This window comes from Epinephelus fuscoguttatus, linkage group LG23, assembly GCF_011397635.1.
Source record: "Epinephelus fuscoguttatus linkage group LG23, E.fuscoguttatus.final_Chr_v1".
NCBI classification, from domain to species: domain Eukaryota; kingdom Metazoa; phylum Chordata; class Actinopteri; order Perciformes; family Serranidae; genus Epinephelus; species Epinephelus fuscoguttatus.
In genome coordinates this window covers 21,698,266-21,720,085 of record NC_064774.1, presented here as the reverse complement: position 1 = coordinate 21,720,085, position 21,820 = coordinate 21,698,266, and the positions used below count along the sequence as shown (strand labels likewise).

Genomic DNA, 21,820 nt, shown 5'->3' with positions numbered 1-21,820 from the left:
TTTTGGTCCATGACTTCCAACTCTACCCCTCAACAGAAAGATAAATTTACCCATGAGAGTGTCTCCTGAACCTCAAAAGAAGGGTGAACTTTCTCAGCATTAAACATGTCACACAACTCTGCTCCAATATACTATGTTTTCAATTATCTTGCTTCAATCACGCTGGTATCTGAGACCGTTTCCGTACGCTGTATGTAGTCCATCAGTAAGTCATGACTCTCAGCATACACAAAATGCAACATTAACTCTTGTGCAACGATTTTGTAAAGGGTTTGCAAGAAAAATACTAATGTCCATAGATACAAGATACCACCATCAACACTTCAGCCAACTTAAATGCAATAACTCACGATGCAAATAGTCAAAAATTTGATTCTATTTTTAGTCTAATTCTTGAAAACACAATTCTCAAATCGACACCATCTCTTAGCCCTTGTTTGATGACACTGACTAATTTTTAAGTCAGTTTACAACTTACCTCAGCACATCCATTGTTCAACAAAAATTCATATTATTCCCCAAAATTTCAATATGGCCTCAAATTCAGTCCTAGTTCCTGGGTCTTCAAAAGGGGTCCACAACCGCCAAGTGGTCCTCACAGTTTCTGCAGGGGTGCTGCTATTGTTTATAGTTTGTTGACAGTTGTTTTGTTTTTGGTTTTTTTGGGGTTTTTTTTTTTTTCCAAATTTAAATGTCTGAAAATGCACATTAACATGAATCAATTAAGTGGAGTTTCCCCCCTCACCTACCTGAAAAGCACATACAGGTCAACACCTCAGTCTGAGGCTAATATGCATGTTATTTTTATACAATATATATATAGCAAGGGGTTCCTTCTCCAGCCAAGGGGTCCTTGGCCTGAAAAACCCCTGTCCTAGTTTAACCTTCACTGCCTTAAAGGGGTACTGCAGCATATTACTGTTGAAATTTCATAAAGTTGGGGGACTCACGAGAGTCAAAATCAAAGCAGCAAAGATCCAGATATCTACTTTTAGTCACTAAAACACTGAATCCTACACTTCCTATAATGCAGCTTAATAGCTGCTGTCATGAGACTCTCCTTCTGGTCTGGTAAATGTCAATAGCTGTGTACGAAACCACATACTTGCATGCTATGTGTGCATACTCAATCTGCATGTTGAGCTTACTCCCTACTAAATGAAAAAAAGTATGACATTCTAAGAGCACCAGGTTTGATCTGAATTGCAATTTTCTTTTACTGTCAGTATGTACTGCAGCTGCACTTACAAAGCACGTACTGTTGCATGCAGTATGCACACAGCTTTGATCCTCTTGTTCATATATCCGTTACCTTGGAGATAAAAGAAAATGCTATTCACTGAGTTCACCAGAGATGGAGAGTTTTTACTTTGCGATGTATGTAGGAAATTACATTTGCTATGCATTTCTCTGTTATTGTTTTTTTTAATAGTTATGTCCCTTTGTTGTCTGTAACTTTTATGATTATTTTGTTTACTTAATTAGTCTTCCTTTTATTACTATTTGACTTGTCACCAGTCACTCTGATACCCTGTCAGTGAGCTGTCAAGCTGTCATGAGTTTGCAGCTCAGTGGATGTGACGTATCTTCCGCTGCACAGAAGATTGTGGGTCAGAATAGTCGGAAAGGAATGCTGGTTTAAATACTGCAAATGCGACTGGGTGCTATAGAACATCATGGTATTTTTGGCATACTCTGTATTGTTGACCAAAGACATGCACGTCAGGTAAATTGGTGACTCTAAACTGGCCGTAGGTGTGAATGTGAGCGTGAATGGTTGTCTGTCTCTATTTGTCAGCCCTGCAATAGTCTGACATCGTGTCCAGGCTGTACCCCAACTTTCACCCACTGTCAGTAGGGATAGACTCTAGCCATCTTATGACCCCTAACAGGATAAGTGGTTATGGAAAATGAATGAATGACTGAATAAATGAATTTATAGAGATATACTAAATCTACTTCAGGCATACTGAATTGTATGGTAGTTTGGGTATTGTGACTGTATCACATGAGTGACGGCCAGACTGACCAGACCAACAGCTCTCATATCTACAAAAACGTTACAGCAAATTTCCAAACAGGTGTTATTTGGATAAACGATAAAATCTAAATAGTTACTTTATTGCCTGGGGAAAAAAAGTGCAACTTTACAGCTTTTAGCCTGGTTCAGAATCTCCACTGATGCACAATCTGAGGAGGCAAAATGCACTGTGGGCCTGCTGAGTTTGTTCAATAGGCTCACGTCTTATACTCAGAAATTCTTGCTCATGTAGTGTACATCCAGGCATTTCTCACGCACACAAAATCTGCATGCTTTACAGTATGAGTGCACTACATACTCAAATTTACATCACACTTAGTATGAATAGTATGTCATTTAAAAAAAACGCAACATTCCCAGTTTGGACACAATACAATACAGGCTTCCCGGTTAAAAAAACACGTGGCCTCAAAGCCAATTGCGATCATGATGGCATAGAAGATATTGTCTATTTTCACACACGATGTGTAGCATTTCCCATGAAAATTAAAGTGAAACCGATGTGTAGAAATGATGGATGGCCCCTTTAAAGTGTCCAAATATGAATACCCTACTCAGTTCTGTTGTATTTAAGGAAAGAGACGGGATGACTCATCTCCATAAACAGTGAAGCTTCCTAATCTTCATAATCTCTGCTACAGAATTAAATACTTTCTACTTCATTAACCACACAGTAAACATCTGACTAATGTGCTGATGTATATTGCGGCCATTCAGACGGACAAGATTGTCTGACATTGCTATTGTTGCTCTTTCCTCTGTTTGCAGATGTAATAACCGGACCCAGTGCGCTGTTGTGGCGGGACCAGATGTATTTCCTGACCCTTGCCCGGGGACCTACAAATATCTGGAAGTCCAATATGAATGTGTACCCTACAGTATGTATTCCTTTCTCTCTCTTACTCTCAAGCACCTCCTAATGCTCTTACCCATTCTCATTTCCTCTTAACAGCAGTGAGTCATCAACAACCCAATAATCAACATGCATGCAAGCGATGTACCAAATGTTCAAAAATATCCTGAATGTGTCATCCAGTTCAGTGGAACAGATTAAGACGCAGCAGTGGATGAGAAGACAAGTGATGATTCCTGTGATCCAAAAAGCATAACACCCTGTACGAGTACAGGAAATATCATTGACAGTGTTGTTTACATGTGAAAAATGATACAGTATATCCGCGTGAAGCAATGTTGATGCCGAGTCTTTGTTGTAACTGACAGGAGATTAACGCTTTCTTCATTTTCTTCATCCCGCATGGCATCAATTATGTCAACAGCGTGCCAGTTTAAAGTCCATATTTTTTTTCCTAGTAGCATTCTCTGTGAGATATTGGTTGTGTGATTTATTGATGGTAAAATAAGCTGATCATAGGTACACACTAAGTGATACAACAGGCACATCATTTGAGACCCAGAAGATTTGTTACCTAGAATGATGCCGCTATGTGGGAATTATGTTGTCAACGACATGCTAAAAGGGGAAAAAAACAGCGTATCTGTTAACGTATTCAGTCAGAGGAAGTGTTAGCTACATTTCATTTTTAGATGGTGCTTGTCAGTGCCTCCCCATCAGTTCCTCCAGTTCACAGCGCTTTAATATCTTTGAGGAATCATGTCTGATCATATCATGTCTCTGTTAGCAAAGCAGCAAGAAAGGCCGTTTGACTTTCATCAAAATGAAACATACTTGTTGTTTTCGGTTCAGTTCAGCTCAGTGGACGCCAGTTAATGTTCAGAGTAGTGAGGCATCACTGAAGGGAGTAAATAAAAAAAGGATTTAATTAGTGCAGCAGGTGAAAAACACTGTCGAGCCGCACATAACTTGAGTGGAAACATTTGGGCGGGGAAGGGAAGGATCAGCATGGAGTGGCAGGATGAACACACAGAGAGGAAGTCCAGGTGAGGCCAGAGGAAGTGGCATGGTCATTGCCATATGACCTTAGGTATTGTGTTATGATGACCTCTGAAGTGGAACACCAAAGTCGCAGTGATTAAGCCTGCCAGAATCCTGACATTGTTTGGTGTGCTCAGAAATGATATAAAACTGGAAATATTTGGTCATGGGCATGTATCTGTGGAGTTAGCTGCAGGGTTCAAGCGAACTCTAATAATTCAAATTCAAATCAAAACCATCTTTTTAACATTTGATGTCCCTACATGGCTCCCTCAGTAGTCTGCCTGACAGGAGCTTTCTTGTGGTGAAGTAAAAACCATTTCTACCTGTGATCCAGAGCTGGCAGATGGCTCTTTTATACCTGACTCTTTTCAATATGCGCATTTCTCTACCTCAGCCACCCAGTGTCAGTGTCTTTCCGAGGTGTCCGTGTAGAGCCCTGACCCAACTAAAGCTACTGCAATGGACAGTAACACAAATTTAATCAAGCCTCTACTTTTCAGTGCAGATCTGAGTTCCTGTCAGTATTTTAACACTGTGTGGTTTGCTTTGAGTGCAAAACATGGACTTCTGTTCCAAAATAGTTCCATTAAGCTCTTAACGACTTACATTTCCATCTACTCTGATTGGTAACCTTGTATGACATCGTTTTACCATTTTGTCCCAAAAAATCCTACCTGTAGAAAGCATGCTGGACTTGTATGTCCATCAACTCACATTTCCAACCAAGCAGAATCAGAATTACCCACGCTATTGCTTTTGTATTTTGTCCTAAAAGGTTTACCTGTGGAAGCCAAGATGGATGCTGTCCCAGTGTGCAGTTTTGTTTTCCTCAGCTTAGTGAGGGTTATCGTGAGGGAATATGTGCATGTTCTTTGTCCCTGTATGTCCCTGAAGCACAGCCTTGCTCTCTTTTGGTCATAGTCAGATGATGGCCATTGCCTACTCGAAGGTGACACAGGGGTGATTTCTTTTATGCTGTCCTTCCCAATTTTGCTTTTCTTTTGCCCGATACCATTCATGGCACCTGTTTGCATGGCTTATATTATTGTCCATCCCATGGGAATCCAGTGGGATTCATGAGACCCACAGCCTTTCAAATGACTTTCTCGACAACCCACCTTTCTACCAAATCCCACAGGGTAATATACCTTATGTCATTTCCAGTCCTATCCCACCATAATTCCATTACTTTAACTTTAGTATACCAGTGTCACTTTTCAAATGTATATTCCCTCGTGCCTGTTAGCAACGGACTGATTGCTTAGTCTTTCTTATTGCTACTTGCAGCTTTCTCAACAACCGCTCATCCAAACAACCTCACACTCAACATTGCACTTCCTTGTTAGTATACCCGTTATGTGCTAACAACTAGCTATTTGGGACCAGGCTAATGCCAGGGACATTGCTTATGCTTGAATTTTTGAATTTCCTACAATGTAACATCTCCGGTCTCTCTGTCCTTCTTTCATTATCAGTACTTGAATGTACTGTAGGGGTGAACGATATGGCTAAATTCTCCTGTCATGGTATATGCCATTTTACCTTACGATTTTCTGTACATTGAACGAAGGAATGGTTTTAAATAGCCATACCGTACTTAGTCACATTTGATTTTCATTCATTTGAAATTTCGATCAAAACAAACAAAAAAAAAAAACGTCTTTGCATAAGACAACCGTCCTTTAAGGTTCCTGAGAACAATCAGTTCAAGTTTTACAGGTCTCTGCATTAACAACTTCTCTCTGACTCTTCATGCCTGCCAAAATCCTGTTACCTCATGAGGTAGTTGGATTCATGAGAATCACGTGAGAATCATGAGAAACCAGCCTTAATTTGCTACATAGCCTGCCCCAAATAGCTCCTGCAGCAGAAATGGTGTTGCCAGAACCCTACTGGTGGACAAAGTTCCACCTTTGCAAAGGTACATACTGTCATATCACCCAACCCTAATGTACTGAAGCAAGCAACGGAGAGCGAGCTGTACCCAGCTTGCTGTTCAGAGGTGTAACAGTTAATTAGGGCCCCGCTTCATACACTACACAGCATGTTTTTCTGGCGGTAGAAATGCACTACTAACAAATGTGCCTTGTAGATCTCAAGAGTTCACATTACTTCTTGGGTCATTAGCCCATCACTTCCCAAGTGTGAGCTTGATCAGCTTGATCAGATGAAAGGTTGTTGAGATAATCAAAGGTCAGACAGACAGAGTTGAAGACATAGTCACACATCATGACACCATGTTCAGAGGCTCCAATCCTTGGTTTTGCCACCTCGTCCCGATCCCTGCGACACAATTAGCCGTCCTCTCCAATGACACCAACAGGACTCACAGCATTCCCATTCAGTTGTCTGGCCTAACTACCCAGCTTCAACCTTCTTTGTGATAACACACTCAGCTTCCTTAACAAAAGCCAAGTTGAATCATGGAACAGTCTGCCCGAGTTGTTTGAGAACTGTTCTTGGCAGCTTTGTTCCTGTAACATCGGGGCCGACTATTATGGGTGCATCAGGGAGTGAAACAGGGGCACCTTGTGTGTAACTATGGAATGTGCCCAGAACCATCGTGGGATAAAAAATTCTGCTGGCAATGCATAAACATTGCAGAAGTCATGTAGGCGTTTATTTGTATATTGAGTGGGGAAGCAAAGTGTAATCACAAACGGTCACTGGAGACGGATTTTGAGACACATTTTTATTGCAGCTTGTGAATGCAATTCATCTGTGACAGCCCAGTGGACTCACTCTCTCCTTACCTCCCGAATAAAGCAATTAGACCATTTTGGCTGGAATGAGCCATATTTAGAGTCAGTTCTTTTTGTCTTTGTGTCTGGCTTGAATTTTTACTACCTGTCTTGCATAACCAATCAGGAACCTCGAGATCAATGGGGTGTCTCACATTGAAAAAATGGCTTAGTAGTTTTAACTGGTTTGCTTGTAAATATGCCAAAAACTCAGTATTTACATTGGCCTGGGGGTATGGTTTGGGACACGGCAGCTCAGTTGTGGATTGGCTTTCAACATAAGTCCCTTTGCCGAGTTCCTGAGACAGACCGACGGATTTGAGTGTCTAATAAGAGAAGCAGCCAGCCATGACTCCAACTCTCCTTCAGTGGTGGAGTCTTGACTCTGTATTCCACTGTCAGTCTCTCCCGCTCACTCCTAACACTCTTTTTCTTCCAAGTCTCCTTCACTTTCACTGACATTTTGTCCTTTAAGTACTCTCACTGCTTCAACCCCCTCCACCATATCTTTTCATTTGCCCCCTCAACTGCCCCTCGTCTCCTCTTTACCCCCTTCACTGACTGCTTTTATCTGTATTCCGCCCGAGGAGCGCCTTTTCTTTTAGGATAAATTACCGCTTTCTTCTCCATATCTTCATGAGCCGGCGGGATTGTACAATCAGATCCACCGTTAATAATGGCAGAGGAGTGTGCTAAATCGATGGACACATGCCGCAGATACAATATTGATTTTATTAATTTGCGATTTGATGCGCTCCATCAGTTGTAATGGAAAAAAAAATGTTACAACAATTACTACAAAGAGAAGCGGTGTTTGCTTGAGCTATGTGACAGTCTCAGAGCAGGGGGCAATCCATCATATTTTCATTTGAGCTGCATAATTGTTTGATATGAGCTCTGTGTGAGGAAATAGCATCACATTGAACAATGAGGGGGGTAAACAGCAGTGATAGAAAGGTGAAACAATAAAAAAATTAATTGGGACATGATACTGGATGAGAAAAAAGAAGTATTTAATACATAAAACTGAATAGAATTTTGCTTTAAAGTCATAATGGAGTCATGTGAACATCAGGGCACAGACACACTCATTTTTTTTTTTTTTCTACCCAAGGTCTCTGTCTTCTTTGTACTAGTGCAGTTTGTGCATGCTCCCCCATGCACTTTACAGATTAGTAAGCCTACCCTCAGGCAAAAGTGATGTGCTGACCCTTTATGATGACTCATAAACATGACTTGGCTCCAATGGCTAACATCTGTCTCTGCCCCGCCCTCTCACCTTGACTCGGCACGGTTCAGCGCAGAGATGCACGTCTATTCTCTCAGTGCCTTATTAAAACCTTTTTTCCCCGCTCTCTCCGTCTTCCTCTCCCTGTAACTTTCACTTTAACAGCTCATCCCAAAGGTCAGGCTCATAGGAGGTCAACACAACTGTGTCTCCCTCCTACCTATCCAGTGTTCTTCCTCGGCAGTAATGAAGCACTTACATCCCCTCAGTGGCCCCTCAGATTCTCAGACGTGTCACACAAGAAAGCGCATTCAAACCTGCGTCGCTGGGCTTTGGCGTCGAAAGAGTCTCTCTGTTGTTGACAGCTTGCTGTTACCTTTCTTTTCCTTCTCCCCGGCATCAACCGTCTCCCTCTAGTAATTAGATGCACCTTTCTGTGCAGTTTCCATGGCAAATTGACTGATTTGGTTCGGGCGAGTGGTCAATCCCCCTCGTTCCCAAAAAAATTAGGTAGGGGATAATTACACGTCCTTTCAGGGAACGCTTTTGTTCCGTTCACGTTTCAAAAATTGACACTTCAGTGTGTATGGCAGATGAGGTGTGGGGGAAAGTGAGAGACAGAAAGGCACAGACAAGAAGAGAGTGGGAGAACAAAGGAAGAAAAGCTGCTGGCAGTCTGTTGCCATACATAAGCCACTAGTTCCCCCCACTGTTTGTAGCTAATAAGGACAATGTAAAATCCTGTCTCTCACAGTGGGATCCAGCTCAGCCCTGTCAGATATTGCTCACACTTTGGAAGCTAAGCCAGGACATATAATCATGCAATCAATTCTCCGACTTGAGCGGAGCAGCGTAATCCTGAGCTCACAGAAACTTGTCGTGTAATTTGTCGAGCTTTTATGTCCAACTTACCTAATTGTTTTTTAATTCATTTTGCTAATAATAACACACCTAACAAGTTCAAGGGGGGGCTGACTGAATAATGGAGTAGATTGTTTTGGCATGTTTTACCAAGCACCTGCTACCAATCTCTGTCCTTCTGTGTTGGCAGGTGAAACCATGAAATTGATGCTCTACACATGGCTATCACTTAGAATGCAGCTTGGGAAGATTGTGGTGTGATTAAAGGGCCCATTATGCAGTGGTCACACCTATGGTAAACACCACCTGTGTGACCAGGATGGGACTTCATGGCTGTAGTGTGGACACTGCGATTGGTTACGCGTGTCATCAGGCACACTGATTGTTTTAGTGTCTCTACACGTAACGATTTTAGATTATTGATTAAAATCATGTCCAAGCCAAGGGGTCATCTTTGGGTCCGAAACTTGAAGCCAATACGGAATTGTCTTAAAACTGCATTCTCTCCATTGGCCAGCAGGGGGCAACTCTGGTCACACTGGTTGTATGATTGTATTGAAGCCTATGCGATACCTAATAACTGACCTCTTACTTGATGAATTATGCCTCCCTGTGCCAGTGACAGCTGTTGCCAGGGGTATTATGTTTTCGGTTTGTCCATCTGTCTGTCCCATTCTCATGAACGCCATAGTCAAGGTAACTGTGACCTCTCGTCTGTCTCATTACCGCCAATGCATTATCTCAAGTTCACCTTGAAAGAATTTCTTCACATTTGGCACAAACGTGCACTTGGACTCAAAGATGAACTCATTTCAATATGATGGTCAAAGGTCAAGGTCACTGTGACCTCACTAAACATTTGATTGGCCTCAGTAATTTATACAAACATTATGACAAAGGTTCACAAAAGTGTCTGATTGGATGAAATGATGAAGTGATGACAGTTTATATCCAAAAGGTCATAGGTCAACTTCACTGTAACATTTGAATGTTCTGCAAAACATTGCTTCATTTTCTGGCTATTATTTAAGGGGAGACCTTTGGTTGGATACCGAACTGGTGCCACCAATCTTGGGTGCCCATCTTGAAACTATGCTGATTGTATAGATCTTCTGGCCTGCTGAGTTCAAGATGTGTTCGAAGCAACCACAGTTTGAAATTTGTAGCTTCTTTGCAGCAACATCCATATTTGAAGTGTTGTCTACTGTCTGGACAGACATGGATGTAAACTGGAACTTGACTGGTTGGCGGAGGCATATAACTGTGAGGCGGTAGTTCTAGGTACCTTAGTAAGCATTTTCCTGATAAGTACATGGTCTAAATTGCTAGTTCAAGTCTACTTCAACAGAGCATGATGTTCATATGTAAATTTTGGTTTCATTTAAAGTAAAATAGACGCCAAAGCAGATATGTTTAGGGCGTGGCTACCTTGCGATTGAAGTCACTAGCACAGCTGTGTCCTTGGATTCTTTGTCAGATATACCCCTTGCTCCAAAAGTTCAAGATGATGACAGCTAAAAATCAGATGTGAACTGGCTTTGGTAGTGGCTCGCACTCAGTATTTAAACATCATCAGCAGTCTACTTTCCAAGCACCCAGGCAGTTCTCTTTGCCTTGGATAATCTTGCAGCAATTTTAAGCTTCTTCAAGAGCAGATCACTCAATTTGATGTTATCAGTAAATCTACTAAGCAGATTGTGCGGAAGTTCAGTGGCTTTTTGCCCTTGAGCTCTCCAATCCACGTTCATCAGGTCTAGTGTGGGAGTCAACACCATGACAGCAGATACATCACACAACCACACCCTCCTCACTCCCCGCTGAAATGCCAGTGAGCATTAGCCTTCTTGTTCAGACAGCTTTTTTTTCCCCTTCTTCTCCTCTCCCCACCTGAGCGACCAGCTCCACTTCTTCCCATGTGTGAAGGGGGCCCGTAATGCCATCACATCATTCAGTGACAGCTGACCACTCCCCAACCCACAAAGCAAGCTCTGACGACTATGACTTTCTGTCACATATTTCACACACCAGATTCACGCTGGTGTCGTGGCCTGAATTTGCAGGGATTGATCTTGTCACAACACATTGGTTTTAAGCTGTGCATTGCAGAAACGCCCTGCTTCTATAGGGATTTAACCTGAATAGCCTGCAGTCCAGCTGATATCACAGTTTGAAACAATGAATGAATAAATGTATGGCTTATTTTCACGTCTGGTCTTTTATACGACCCATCCCTGACAAGATTCTTCAAACAGTAACAACAAACTAAACATTCCAGCACGTTAACCCACCATTATCTTATAGCACAATACATAAATGTCAACCAAACATAAACTTGTACATTATCTAAACACAACATAAACATTAACCTTCTTACAAATAACAGTAGTGTCAGTAGTTTATTATTATTGAATGGAAGACAACAAAGGTCTTGCAAGATGTATCCGAAATACTGTTTTTCCCTCAAGCCTCTGAGGGAGGCGTGTCAGTGTCTGTGCTTGATTGACAGTTTAGCTAGCAGGCTCATTTGCTGCAGGGATACAGAAAGACAAAGTACACAACCGTAGCTTACAAGCCACTGACAGGAAGCATTCTGTCAGCAGAGATACTGAAGAATAGGAACCACACCATCACCTAAACTGACTGATCTTTGAGTTTTTAAGCACTTTAATGAGCTTATGTTACACCTGGCCAGCAAATTTGCTGTCGTGCCTGCTAACTGACTTTAGCAGTGCAGTTTTCTGCATAGGTGCAGGATGTGATGTGTTTGTTTCTAGATAAGAAGGAGGCATTAGCTAGAGAGCTAGATGGGTTGTTGCTGTTCAAAGTCTGAGAGTCCTGCTGTCTTGTGGAGCATGCTGATGACCGTCTACCTGTGACTGAATGCTGATGTGACTGTTTACGGCAAATATAGTTTCAGTGTATTAACATGGGGGTATGTATTTACAACCCTGATTCCAAAAATGTTAGGATAATGCTTCGCAAAGGCTTTTTGACATACTTTAGGGGAAATACAATTCAACGTGTTATTTTTTTTTTTCACTAAACATATTTCCAATGCAGCTTATCACTTTTAATTTAGCCCAGGCATTGGTATTAACTCAATAAAACCACTCACATTAAGAAATTGTAACAGTTCAATCCATAAAATTATGGGCACACTGAAATTTATGTAATACTCGGAGAAGTCTTTGTTTGCAATGCCGGCTTCAAGATGCTTCCTGATTTCACAGTGGGATTTTGGCCCATTCTTCCACACAGACAGTCTTTAAATTTTCAAGATTTTTGGGGGGCCCACTTGTGAATCTTGAGAAAGAATTGCACTTTCATTTCTTTAACAGTTAGAGTCCTCAGTTCCCAATTGCTTTCTGAGTTAAGAGAGAGGGTGATGTAACACAGTGGTAAACATGCCCTTATCCCAACATTTTTGGAACGTGTTGCAGCCATCCAATTCAGAATAAGTATATATTGACAAAAAAACACTGGAGATTATCAGTTTGAACAATAAAAATACTGTCTTTACACATTGAATACAGGTTGAAAGGGATTTGCATTTTCTGTTTTTATTTGCAGTTTACGCATTGTCCCAACTTTTTTAGAATTGAGGTAATATATACACATCCATATAGATGCCCGGCCCTACTTGTTTGCGATTATCACATGGGGGAAAAAAAGGTAAAGTGGATACTTTGATGATTCTCAACCAGCTCTGTATCATAACAATGCGGGTAGTATGTGTAAATGAACTATGGTAAACTTCCCTCCATCTTACCAGCACCCAGCTCTCCCTGCTTATTTGCCAGTGTATATTTGCCAGGTGATGCTGTCACATCATCTATGGAATACTTACAAGTTCACAAGCTGCTGCTTGAGCTATAAATTGCATTTCCACATTTTCTTATGCTCACCAACATGGACACAAACAGTATAAAAGGGGATGAAAAGAGACCTGCCCCCTCTTTCTTTTTCTCTCTCAAACTTGGACCAAACCTCCAATTAAACTGTAAAATTAGGCAGTGCTGATCAAATATGAACAAAAATTCTGTTAATGCATTATCTATTTCTTGCCTAAATATATGCAGAATCATATTTTAGTGTACTGTTTGGCTGTAATAGGAGACTCTGGGAACAGGAAGTCAGTGCCGTATTGTTTCTTGTATTGTATACAAAGGGAGGCTGGAAAAAACCCCTACATAAAACAATAAAACTAAGCAGTGCTTAGCATTGCCTTTTTCTTGCCTGAAATGTTTTAAGAAACATATTACAACTTACTGTTTAACTGTAATGCAACTATATTTTTTTCAGACAAACAACTTGCACTAAGTTACCCACCAGTGGGAGCTTTTATTGGTCCGGTGCGGCACAGAGCATTCTGGTAGTTGAAGGTTTTCTGCCTCCTTTACAAAAGCAAATGCCTCAGCCATTTTTTCTTCTCTGGCCATACAGCACCAATATCAAAAGTCTTTGTATCTTTCTACAGGATAGACAGCCTAGTTATATGAAAAGACCATCTTTACAGCAGTGAACTTCTTTAACCTCCCTGATTTAATAATGCATAGTGATAAATACTAAAGTACGTAGCTGGATATCTACGACTACATAATGTTTACATTTTCATAATAAATGTGGTATTTTAAAATAAAAAACGGTAGGTTTTGTGGCTGAATTAACAATGGACCTACAGGGGGAAAAAAACGATATTATTTTCCCAGTTGAGAGGCGAGATAATTGCACAGGGAGGCTGTGATTACCAATGTGGATAAATGGTGGTGTGAAAGGGGTGAATCTGGACATGTGGAAACTGTTTTCCCCCACTAATAGCTGAATAAGCTGCTGTAATCTATCAGGCTCTTGTTTTGTGCCGGCCGCTCTTTTGCTCAATATAACATGCATAAAGGATCATCCTTGCTTTTTTGTGGATGGACAAAAATACACACACTGCAACATATTGGAATAAATGCTCCAGCACGCCGAACAAGCTTCTGGAAATGTTCATAAACACTTCCATTTATATAACACAAGTAAAGCTTTTATCTCAGTGTTTCCTCAAACAGCTACCCACACACATACACACACACACACACACACACACACACACACACACACACACACACGTCTGAAAGAGTTGTTGGGGTGCCAAGTGTCGAGGATATAGCACTAATTAGAGATTGGTCTCTTCAGGGGGTCTCTCCTTTTAATGATCACCATACTAATCAAAGCTCCTTTTCCATTTCCGTGTCTTTTTCTCTTTTTCTTTGTTCACTGGTGCTCCACCACGTCCAGCCACATGCCAGACTAAACACCCTCTTTCTTTTCTCTCCTCTCCCCCACAATTTCTCCCCCTCCCCATCCCCCTGCACTGTTCCATAATTTCAAGGTCCTTGAAAATCAAGACATATTTCAGGAGGTGCAATTAGGTTATTTCTGCTCCAGTTGCCGCCATGTTCCACAAAAATGTATTTAATTTTGTTTTGCCTAGGCCGCACTTGTCTTTTCTCCCTCTGTTGGTTGGTCCCACGTGGGTAGCCGGTTGGATGAGCGCCAAGTCCTTGCACCTGTCCCTCAAAGAGAGACAAACACACACACACACACACACACACACACACACGCCTGCACACATGCAGAAGAACAAGCGCACACTCACGCAGCATCCTGCATTGTCAAGGTTATAAGATAGCATAGCGGCTTCCTAGTAGGAGGGAGAGAGAAAGCGATGGAGACAGAGAGGAGACACTAGGGAGGAGATTGAATAAGTACGAGAAAGGAGCACAAAGAGAGCAGACAAGTGGTTGAAAGAAAAAGAGGGGTGTTGAGAAATGGAACCTGTAATGATGGTGTGGGAGACTCATGAGCACCAACCGAGGGAAATGATAGGGGGAAAAAAAATGAGGGAGATGACGAGAGAATACAGAGAAAGAGAGATGGTAGCCTGCGTGTCCTCCCCCATCCTTAGGCACATGCTATTCAAAGCCCCGTAATTTGTGTCATTAATTAAAAAGCTGATGGGATGGAGTTAAGGGGTTTGCACTCTGCAACTCCTTAGCTGAGAGAGAGGAGATGGGGAGAAAAAAAGAGGGGGGGAAATATTGCAAAAAATATTGCAGCCATTCCACCATGAATCTCTATTAGCCGCTAATGATACCATTCTGATACCTCTCAACCATTAGTGTGAAATTGGGAAGCGTTAATTATTCAAATGGAAATCCATACAGCTGCCGCTCACATGACGGGGTCGGGGCTCTCAGTCGCTGAGGGTCCCCATTGTTAGCAGCTCAGCGTGTGTTTTAAGCAGAAAGTAGATGACAATAAGTATGCAGATCGACTTCTCAGGTGCAAATTATATTTGAAATTATGCATTATCTGAGCAAATATAGTATGGACTGCATTATGCAGTGGCAATATAATTGAATTTTACAGGGTATGGTATGACTGAACAACAAGGTGCTTCGGCATTGTCTGCCTGCGTTATCCACTCCGTCGAAGCTGAAGAATGTGCGCACGAGTTTTGTCCTTGTTTTTGATTGTAATGATAATTTCACAACCGTGAAACTATATATTATTTTAAAGAGAAGCCATAATGTAGGTTGCTTGTTCAGCTTATTGAATTTGGTTATGACAGATTGACCAATTAGGTAAGCTGCGGCATCAGCCATGTTGCCTTTATGTGTTTGGCAGGGTGAACCATACAGCAGCCAGACTGTTACAAGCTGCACGCACACAGTTATTGTTTTGACCAGACATGTTGCCAAGATGCGCCCCAACCTGGCTTAGAGTGTGTGTGTGTGTGTTTGTTTCATGTATACTATGGCCTGATAGAACACATATCTGATCGGCTGTTCCCATGATTGTAGTAAATAAAAAGGTAGAACAGTGAAAAGAAGTATAAATTACCCGCTAATCTAAAGGCTGTTTCTAGATCTGTGTGGGCAGCAGTTTTCTATCTCTGCACTAATCCCGAGATAAATCTATTTTGGGAAGTGAGTAGCATCGAGGTGACTTAGAGCCGGTGGCACTTAACCCCACACTGCTTCTCAGTGGCCAAAAGATAACAGCGCTTGCCCTGGGCTGCTTCCAGGTGTGTGTATGTGCATCTGTGTGAAGCTGGGTGCAGTTGAAAAAGAGCATTTGTAAATCTAATTGATGTACAATAACATAACTTTTGTCAACTGGCAAGCTCAGGAGATTTCAGGAGAAATTTTTGGGGGATTTTCCTTTCTCATTTCCAATAATGATACTCCCTGCTTTGGGTTTGCTTTGGCATTCATGGAGGGCTGAGTACAGCTGGTGATTTTTTTTTTCCCCTCTCGGAAAATGTGCCAGACCCTTGTGATTCTTGATGAGACGTCCAACTGTCTCTCCCATTGCAAAAGCAGAACGATGAGCTATTTTCTTACGCCACTTTTATCCATCAAATTGGTGCAATTACTTGTAAAAATCTAAGTGGCAGCTGAAGATGTACTTAAGTTGCCGAGATGTCAAGAGTTTGCAGTGCCTCTTTCGCCCTTAAACTCTGACCTACTGTCGTCCCCAGACCCGTCATAAATTGGTGTATTTTTTTTTTTTCAAACTGATCAATCTCACACGGCCACTCAGTGCTCATCGTCCCTTTTTTTCAAATAATTAGCTCATCGCCTCGTTCAGTGTTTTAAAGTTGATTTTATTGAAGCGCAGTGTGTTTGAGAGTGGCGCAATTACCATTAACATCACCATACAATTCAGTCAAGTATCTCTATTAATTGTAATACTGTATACCTTCAAATGATCTCTAAATGAGCAGATTGTAGGTAAAAAGCTGCTGTTTTTGCTCTCAGCCATTATGAAAGCTGATTATGTATAACACAGAACACCTAAGGACATGCTAGACTGTATATAACGATAAATATATGCTGTGTCCTTGATTAGAAGCACAGGCATACGATCATGTATTATGTAGAGCCTATGAATGAGGTACTCCATGGTCTGCTTTGTGATATGGAAAAGGATGTAACCCTTTCACAGAGGTGACACAAGCTCTGAAAGCACTCTTACTTTTTTATTTGTATTTGTGTGCATATTTTCTAATAGTTTCAGTCTTCGCAGACATCAGAGAGAACGACAGAAAGAAGGGAGAGAATAGGATGAGATGAGAGGATGAGAAAGCTAAGTGCTTTCTAGTGACTCAATGACAGGCGTGACCAAAATCGCATTAAGGTCACAATGGAGGTGGTGGGGTGGAGTAAAGAAGCTTCTCAAAATGAATCAATTCTCCGTCTCACTCTGCTTGCCCTGCCGCTCCGCTTCTATCTGTGACGCCATAAACGTGGATGTCGGAGGCTCGTATTGCAGGTGTATTTCAGTCTGTATTGTATGTGTAGTGAAACATGAGTGGATGTAGCATGAACAAATTGGTTTGAGTGCACTAAGGGGCGACATTGCTAAATCCAGCGGTATCTTCTGGTCAAGCGACGGGGCCACATACTGTATAGTAGCCCCGGGAGTGGCGTATTTCCTTGTCGGGGATTTCATCCAAATCCTTCACTCCCTTCTCACACCATCTCCCCCGGCGATTGCGTCGTATACCACTTCTCACATCCCTGCCGCTAATGCCTTTTTCTATAGATCATTACCCTCCTCTCCCCTCGCCACTGTTAGCGATCGCTCAATCAGAAATGCCAGCCTCCCGGTGGCCCCCGCTGTGTGGCCCGTTGCTCATGGGAGGTGAAGAGGCTTCGATCGGGGACGTTTGGCTATTTACTTTGATTTGATCGATGGGCTCCACGTGTAGTTCCGAGTTATTGGCAAATTTGAGTTGCCAGTAATGGTGATTCAGATGTAGCCCGGAGCTGTTGTTGCCCAGGCTCTGTATGGACTTATCGTGTTTCAATGACAGCTGGAGTGTTTGCTGTTGATGAGGTGCCGTGCTGTACCAGTGTACAATTTTATGATCTGACAAACACAGACGACTTGTTGAAAGCTTCTCCCCTCCCCATTATTTTCCTCTCTTTTTTGCTCTGACACAGCTCCACCTCACTCGCTGCCTTTCATTGGCGTGGCGCCTTGCATTAATATTGTTCTCCTCTAATAACTTTCCCATCTTTCAAAGTTTACCCCGCCCGCCCCTACCCACTGACCTCCATACCTCACTCTGTTGCACTCTCCATTTAGAGGAGAGGACTCTTGTAAGCCCTGGTAACAGAGGTTAATCCTCTCTTATTAGAACCAGGATTACTGGAGGGGAAAGGACAGGACCAGCAAAATGCCATGACTGACATAAAAAGCTTGTCCACAAGAGGAAGCAATACATATAGTGTGAGCAGAGTTAAGATGTAATAGCCACAGCAGTTTTGCAACAGGCTTTCAGTATACTTTTTGAGCTGTAGAATCAAAACAGCTTCAACATTTCACCGACACCTGCAGCAGTTCACATTTAATAAAGAGGTCAGACATGAAAAATTTTCTTGCTTGCATTCACTTTACTCAGGTGCGTACTGTATTTTTAAAGCTGGAAAACACAGTGCAGCATTTATCAGCAAGGGTGTAGCTTTAGTTTCAACGTTGTGGGGGACACATATGAAGTGGGAGATTTGAGGGTCCTCCACTAAATGAGCGTCAGACACTTAATTTCATGCATTCTGATGAATGTTTATGCACCAATTTGTGTATTTTCTGCATCAGTTTATGGTCCTCTGCTACATGTTTTTCTTGGGAATGGGGGGCTAGCTCTTGCTTCCTCCCCAAAAATCTATGCCTATGTTTATCAACTAAAGAGATTTCCAGCCTAGTCATCAGAAGAAAATATTGGCATTGTCCATTCCTGCAAACCAGATACGTTACATTTGTACGCTTTATACAAATCATATCAACGTTTCAACAGTGACATAAAGATAAAAAACGACAACCGGCCAGCCCCCTCAGTGTAAAAGTTCATGTTACAGCCAGGCAGTCCAATAATGCATCTGACGCAGTCTCACTGTAGTTAAAAATCCTTTATTAATACATGGCTAGACCAACGCGTTTCAACTAGAGAGTCTTCATTGGGGTGTGAACTATTTCTACAATGACGTAGTCCTGATTACATTTATATGAGCTGACTTTCTCATCAGGAGGTAGAGGGGATTGGCAATGGCATGACGCTTAGGCAAGACAACCACTCTTCAAGATCAACAGACAACAGAACGGGTTGTTTTTTAACGAGAGCTCTATGGTATTACCAGCCAAGATTGTTCCACCAAAAGTGGGTTTCTCTGTATGTGTTGGTAGAGACCAAAACAGAGCAAACATTTTTTTTGCACTGATCTTCAGATTAAGGCCAGTTTTGTTCTGGGTTCATTGGATGTGCAAACATGCAATAGTTTGCTAACATGTTAGCCACACCAGCTAATTCTGCTGCCTTCAAATGAATAAAAAGTACACTGCATACACTATGTGCTTAACTTGAATGAATGCCACAGCTGTTGTGCACTTATTGGAAATGATGATCACAACATTTGACCATTTCTTTATCGTCTTTGTAATGGCCAAAAGCAACCCAATGGAGTATTACCGCTAGCATTTGACCATGATTGTCACCAGCCAAAATATCTGCAAGCTTGTTTGATTGCTCACTTGCGCAACCACAGCCTCTGCCACCATATCCACAAGTTTGGTAGTCACTTCCATTCCACACACTAAATATTCAGATAAAGCCATAGATTGTGTCGTATTAAGGTGCTGAGAGCTGTAAATTCACCACTGCTAAGCAAAAGGCAGAAGATAACCTTATCTGAGAGTCTGACCAGGCAAAGCCTTTCTCCCTCCAGGCAGCTGCTTCTGTCATACCCAGACTCGCCCTGGGTCTGGGTCTGGGTGTGGGTCTGCAGCTTCCTGTAACAGAGAGCAGCTTGTAAGCGAGGAGTGCTCACTCCGCAGTGAAATCTGGGGACAGAAATGAAGCGCACTGCACACTGACTGACAAAAAAAAAGGACTATCAGTTGACTGAGGGGTCTGTGACTGATGATTTGAATTTCTGACTTTCAGGGGACAGCTCTAGTTACAGGGACACCATGCGGGTACTAACACAACATTTTGCCAAACTCACCTATGTGAACGCATTTATGCAATCAAAGCCATACTTACGATTCAACATCAAGGCCATTTTCACAACTGATAATATCCCTTAATTTAGGTAGTTAGCTATATGCTAGCTTCTACATTTTGTTTAGGTCATAAGTAACAGATTATCAGTTTGAGACTACAGCTGTGTGTAGTGTGAAATGTACCCAATTTGCATTTGAGGTGCTTTTTTTCTTCACAGTTGTACCTTAAATTCAAAGCTTGCTTGTAGCTGGCCATATGGTTGAATGATCGTATGGCTATAGAAAAAGTCATGTACTGTACATCTGTTTTTCAACATTCCCATCACACAGCCATCTCTTAAAAAAACATTTTGTATAATTTAAGACCTGATTAATCTTCTTTTTCCCTACAGGCTCATGCGTGACGCAGTCCTTTTTTTCTCTGCCCCAGAAGCTTACGACTGAATGTTTTGTGTGTCTCTTCCACTAACCCTGTGCTCTTCTTGTACTGTTGCGTGACTGTTACAAAATAAAGACTTTTCCCCAGTTATTACATCATTAATCTTTCTTTTTTTCTTTCTCTCTCTTCCCTTCATGCCTAAAAATAGAAGTGGAACAAAAAGGTAACTAAATGCCAACAACTTTTCTTCTTCACCTGCATTTCCATTTGGGCATAGGCTTGCATTTTTTTTTGTTGTTGTTTTTTGTTTTGGTGACGGGATGCTAAAGCGGGTCTTTGACATTTTCTAGGTCCGCGCTCATTGTGTGGTTCATTGGTGAGCCTGAACATGTCATTCATGGGGAAAATTAAATTGTTCAGGGAAACGGTGGTAGTAATATACCTTATGAGCACAGTGTTCTCTTCCATTTAATACTGTACATGCTGCAGCATCCAAAACAGCGAATATTGCACTGGACCTTCATTCCCTGTTCATCAACAGTCTCACAGCTCTTATGACATTGCCACATTATGATAATTCTTTAGGGTAAGGTCATTACAGACATGCTCTCCAGTGAGATCCCGTAACTCTGTGGTGTTTTTATTCCCTGTTACAACCCAAGATTATTCCAGCTCTGCTTTATCAGCTGCATAATATTAGAGGAGAGGGCTATACAGGATGATCAATAGTTTGTCCAATAAGCTGTCAGCATTTTTGATTATAGCTCTAACGTGATGATGGCTATAACCTTCAGGGACTCACCAGTCAATACTGGAGACAGATCATAGCAGTCATATTCTTACTTTATCAGCACTGCATGCTGCTGCAGAACATATGCTAAATTCTAACTTGTGCCCCAGGAGCATTGTGTTTGTAGTGTTACCTTTTGACATGAGCTGGAAGTACAGTCCTTCATAAGGTGTTAACTTTTAGTGTGTAGGATTTAAGGGAATATATTAGCAGATATGGAATATAATATAATAAGTATGTTTTCTGTAGCGTAAAATCACTGAGAATAAGAATGGCTGTGTGTTCATCACCTTGGAATGAGCCGTTTATAGCTTCATAGGCAGCGGGTCTTCTTCCAGCCATGTTTCAACAGCAGCCAAGAACCAACAAACCAAACACTAGGACTTGCACTAGGACTAGCCAAGTTTTCATGTTGGCCATCGTAGTTAGCAGCCCCAACGAGAAGTGAGCGTTGATCAAATCCACTGTTTTTTTGTTTTGTTTTGTTTTGTTTTTTGGAGAGGAAGAAATCTCTTCAGAAAAACTTCCTGAATATCTGGTTCCTAAGTTATCAGAGAAAAATTGTGAGCACACATTAGCAGGTGCTTTGCTAAAGGCTATATATGCTTTAGTCAATGTTTCTATCCGTCTTTAATCACCTGGGGTCTCATTTATAAACAGGAGGCCTGAAAGAGGCGTTCACCACGTCCCATGCAAAAGTTGTGATCTATAAAACCAGACTTGATGGGAGAAACTTTGACCCATGCTTACGAACATTTTGGAGACCGGAAATTGACGATGCAGATGGTGAGGTGGAAGCCTGATTGTAGGAAATGTTGGATATTTTTTGGT

The 21,820-nt window shown here is 41.7% G+C and overlaps 1 protein-coding gene across 4 annotated transcripts in view; it reads left to right on the top strand.

Annotated features, from left to right (window-relative positions):
• The window catches only part of LOC125883407 (adhesion G protein-coupled receptor L3-like), a 277,555-nt gene that overhangs the window by 146,492 nt on the left and 109,243 nt on the right, over positions 1–21,820 (top strand). For all 4 annotated transcript variants that reach the window (XM_049567671.1, XM_049567670.1, XM_049567668.1 and 1 more), the window contains exon 5: positions 2,810–2,919. In XM_049567671.1, coding sequence (XP_049423628.1) covers positions 2,810–2,919 — 110 coding nt within the window. The remainder of the gene's footprint in view (positions 1–2,809; positions 2,920–21,820) is intronic.